This window comes from Cynocephalus volans, chromosome 4, assembly GCF_027409185.1.
Source record: "Cynocephalus volans isolate mCynVol1 chromosome 4, mCynVol1.pri, whole genome shotgun sequence".
NCBI lineage: Eukaryota > Metazoa > Chordata > Mammalia > Dermoptera > Cynocephalidae > Cynocephalus > Cynocephalus volans.
The window spans coordinates 149567691-149572379 of record NC_084463.1 but is presented as its reverse complement, the minus strand read 5'-3'; the positions used below and the strand labels follow the sequence as shown (position 1 = coordinate 149572379).

At 33.9% G+C, this 4689-nt stretch overlaps 1 protein-coding gene across 1 annotated transcript; it reads left to right on the top strand.

Annotated features, from left to right (window-relative positions):
- Nucleotides 1–1747: 1747 nt before the first annotated feature.
- On the top strand, nucleotides 1748–2758 carry LOC134376950 (olfactory receptor 5J3-like). Its single transcript, XM_063095535.1, has one exon. It carries the CDS (start codon nucleotides 1820–1822, stop codon nucleotides 2756–2758), a length of 939 nt encoding a protein of 312 aa, XP_062951605.1. The 5' UTR covers nucleotides 1748–1819.
- Nucleotides 2759–4689: the final 1931 nt, after the last annotated feature.

Sequence of the window (4689 nt, the reverse complement as noted above, 5' to 3'; positions counted from 1 at the left end):
AAATCACAACTTCATATTCCCATGGAAATTATTCACTTATCCCTGTAGATACCCTAGGTGGAACAGCCATCTCATTACTTATTATTTCAGTAGTGTCACAATTTTCTTTTTCTGAGTTTACCTCCTCTACAGGGAATATTGTCTTCCAAGTGACGGATGATGAAAAACATCATTCTTCATTCTGTAGATGTAATGTTACCAGTATCCTGATCCATTTAAAATATGTATTAATATTTTCAGCTAGCCAAGAGGTACCAACAGTGGATTTACTCCACCACACCCTTATGAAAGATACACCTTTGCCAAGATAAACCTTATATCCTCTCCACACAGGGAAATGCTGAACAAGGCTACTGGTCAGCTCTGATCTTGCACATGCTTGTAGACAGGACCTAAGCTGGATCTGGCCTTGTCAAGGAGACTGGTGCCTTGTGTTCATCACTTTTTCAGAGTTCCGCTATTTATGATTCTAAAATAAAAAAAAAAAAAAGACTTGATTGCAAAAACAAAGGTAACACAATGTTTTAAGGAACTGGAATCTAGGTGAGAAAATTAAGATATCTTTTCATGAATCATGCAGAAGAGTGAGTGAGAGAAAAATGACAGTGCAATTTAAGGATTGTGTAAGGAAGTAGGTTAAAAAGTTGCTTATCCAGTAGGACAATGGGTAAGCAATGGTTTGTGATATGGTTTCGTTTAAGGAAGAATGAGCTTCTTTCTCATTTGATTCCAGAAGACGATACATAGCACTCCAGGTAAGAGTCTGGACCAAGCCAGATAAAAGAACCAAAATCAAGCCCTAAAATACTCTACAAATTTGGATTTTATATGTGTTTATAACTTATATAAATGTGAAAATATAGTTGCATTTTCCAGGACAAAGGTAGTACTGATTAACACATAGATATGCACTAGTTAAGTGAAGAAGACATTGCATTTTCTAAGAACTGTGTTAAAATATGAACAAAAAGGAGATATTGCACAGAAGTACCTGTATGTTTTAAAAGTTTACTTTATTTTGTGAGTTTACTTTGCTTTTTTCTCAGAAAAAGTAAAAGGACTTCTGTTTCCTGAGTCTCAGTCAGGCATTTCTGTTGAATATCAAAGGCCACTGTAAGTCGCTGTTCATGGTGTTTTCTATTCCAGCTCACAGAGCCCTCTCCTCCCATTCCTCTTCTCAGAAGCCAGTGCCTCTGGCTATTTTCTAAGGATGACTACAGAGGTTTTGGGTGCTAGGTCCTTGCCTTTTGTCACATATGTCTTTGAAAATGTGGAGGAACTAAACATGAAGTCGTAAGTGGAAAATCTTAGGTTTAAATGCCACTGTATAGTTTATTTTTGTATCTTCATATACTTAGCATTAGCTACTCTTGAATCTGAGTGATAAGTGGAAAAGAGAGCTTCAATGGAACCATAGATTAAATTTGCAGCTTCATTTTTTATGTTCTTATAAGCTAGACTTTTATTTTCTTTACATATCTTTAGAATGAAATCACTTTAGATTTTGTTCACATTAAGATCAGCATTTTAAATGCATCCTGAAACTAGATCTGACATTTTTTTGTTTTCACTCATGGATTTTATTTTATTGTTTTTTGTTTGTTTGTTTGTTTTAAGGAATAGGCAAATAAACAGTATTTGAAGAGACTAGAGACTTTTTATTTAAAATTTTCTAATTTTATAGGTAAGGCAACCAGAGAAGAGAAGTCACTAACTCAGATCACACAGCTAGAGATTCCAGATAGTCTTAACATTGCAGCATCATGACTCTCAATTTATTCCAATCTCTTTATTAACAGGTACAAAGAAACACTAACACATGGCTGATGCTAATTTTACATTTGTTACACAGTTTATCCTTTTGGGATTGACAGATCGTGCTGAATTGAAGGTGGTCCTCTTCATGTTGTTCCTGTTGATATATTCCATTTCCTTGGTGGGGAATCTAGGAATGCTCTTTCTAATCCAAGTAACTCCCAAACTTCACACACCCATGTATTATTTCCTTAGCTGCCTGTCATTTGTTGATGCCTGCTATTCATCAGTTTTTGCACCCAAAATGCTGCTGAACTTCTTTGTTGAACAGGAGACAATCTCATACTCTGCATGCATTGTTCAGTATTTTTTAGTCGTGTCACTCCTTACCACTGAAGGCTTCTTACTGGCGGCAATGGCTTATGACCGTTATATGGCTGTCGTGAACCCTTTACTTTACTCAGTCGCTATGACTAAGATAGTTTGTGCTGTTCTGGTCACTGGCTCATGTATAGGAGGTTTAATCAACTCACTGACACACACAATTGGCTTGGTGAATCTGTCTTTCTGTGGGCCAAATGTCATCAGTCACTTCTTCTGTGACCTCCCTCCCCTGCTGCAGCTGTCATGTTCTGACACATCCATGAATGAATTGTTGCTTTTAATCTTCTCTGGCATTATCGCCATGATCACTTTCTTGACTGTGATGGTCTCCTACGTCTTCATTGTTGCTGCCATCCTGAGGATTCGCTCAGCTGCAGGTAGACACAAAGCCTTTTCCACTTGTGCCTCACATCTAACAGCTGTGACCTTATTCTATGGCTCAATAAGCTTTAGTTACATTCAACCAAGCTCTCAATATTCCTTAGAACAAGAAAAGGTGGTATCTGTATTTTACACCCTGGTGATTCCTATGTTAAATCCATTGATTTACAGCCTAAGAAACAAGGAAGTGAAGGATGCCGTAAAAAGGGCCGTAGAAATGAAATATTATCCTTGTTAATTTTATAACATATGTGACCAAAAATAAGATACAAATCCATGCATTGTTTAATGATATCTATAAAAATTTAGGAAATTTTCTATCCCACAGGAACCTCAGAGTTTATTTATTTGGAGCTCTGTGTTTTACAGCCAAAGAAAGAAGCCTAGAAGAATAACATGCCATAGGACACATGGTTGGTCTCTTTATTGAGCACGGAAATAAGTAAAATGGGTTCAAGGCAAAAAGTACTGGTACATAGCATTGTCTAGAAAATGGATAGAGACATGTTTCAGAAATTAGTCTGGATTCCTTATGGCCATTTATTCTTCAAAATAAATGTGCACACTCAAAAATACTTACAGAAAACATGGCTCTAGATTACTTTTACATGCACGACGATTAGTCTAAACCATTTTCCCATTTCTGGCCTCAGTTTCCACTACTATATATAAAATCAAATAGGACAGAATACCACAATTTTATTACCACTCCACATAGAAGGTCATTAATCCTAAGAGAAAGCTTGCTCTGAAGAATTTCTAAACTTGAAGAATTACTTAGGAATCATTAGGAAGTCATTAGCAATCAGATTTGCCCCACCCTTAACTTCAGGATATTCCAGATTTCTTTTTAGGCATTATGCAAAAAATTCCTTGAAGGGGTATTCACGGTAAGGAAAACTTAGGATATGTAGTCCAGGTAGGGGAAATCTGGGAAGCCAGTCGTTTTCCCTTCAATTCAAATTATACATACAAGTCCATCATCATAAAATCAAGCGCACAAATACTAATTGATTCATAATTTCTTCTCAAATTTCTGTGAATCCATCTGGGATAAAATATTTAGAAAAGAAAAACAGTATTCTAGAGAGCATTTCATTTACAAATAAAATGATATTAAATTATTGGAGTCTAATTAAATATTGAAATAACTAGAGGCAAATGGGTTTAGCAGCACTATGCAACACCTGAAGACTTATGAATATTAATTCATAATTTTACATGGTAGGCTAGGTTAAACTTTTATTTTTTTCTTCTTAGTGACAGCCACGATTATATAAGTGAATATAACTAGTATTTGTATAAATGAAAGTAAAGGTAGCATATTAAAATGCGTATTATATTAGACATTCAGGCAAACAAACTGATATGAAAGTTTAATTTCCAGGATGAAATAATAATAATAGGATTAAAAATAACATCAACATATAATGTTTGTGTAGCTCCTCATGATTTTTCCAGACCATCTAATATATTATTTATAATCAGGTGCCAAAAGGTGAAATACACGTGGCATTCATATATATGAGACATTTATTTGTATGAAAGGTTAAGTGTTTAGAAAGAAATAAAAATAATAATAATGATAATGATAATAATAATAATAAAACCTAATTTTTTATAGAATTCCACAGTTTTAAAGAGCATTCAATATGTTATATCCTAGAGTATGAAGCACGGAAAGATAATTGAAACTCAGAAAAAAAAATTGAACTACTTATAAGTTATTTTACAGTTTACACCCTATAAAAGAAAGGGCTCGTGTACCAGGATTCAGACAACGTAACACAGTTCACTAAGTGTGTATGTGTGGGAAGGTGTGATATTTCATGGGATAAAAATATTTTTGTGTGTGTAGTATGAACCTTCAACTCATCTTAACAAATAATTATTACATTATACTAACAAGAACTAGGTGCTTTGATGAGAAAAAATATCACTGTCATAGAACTATGAAGGAAATGGAAGAAGCTGGTAGCAGATTTTTATAATGTAGACTGGAAAATCATTAATTATTCCTGCTTTCACAAAAAAGTATATAAAAAAGCTATATTATATGTTTATTCATATATTATATATTTTTATATTTATATATAATATGCTATTTATAGCATTATTCTGATGTTAAATAAAACCAATTTAAGCATATTCCAAATATTCTTAAATGGT

Bases quoted from the DNA above. Each gene is read 5' to 3' on its own strand.
- LOC134376950 (XM_063095535.1), top strand. From the start codon at position 1,820: ATGGCTGATGCTAATTTTACATTTGTTACACAGTTTATCCTTTTGGGA.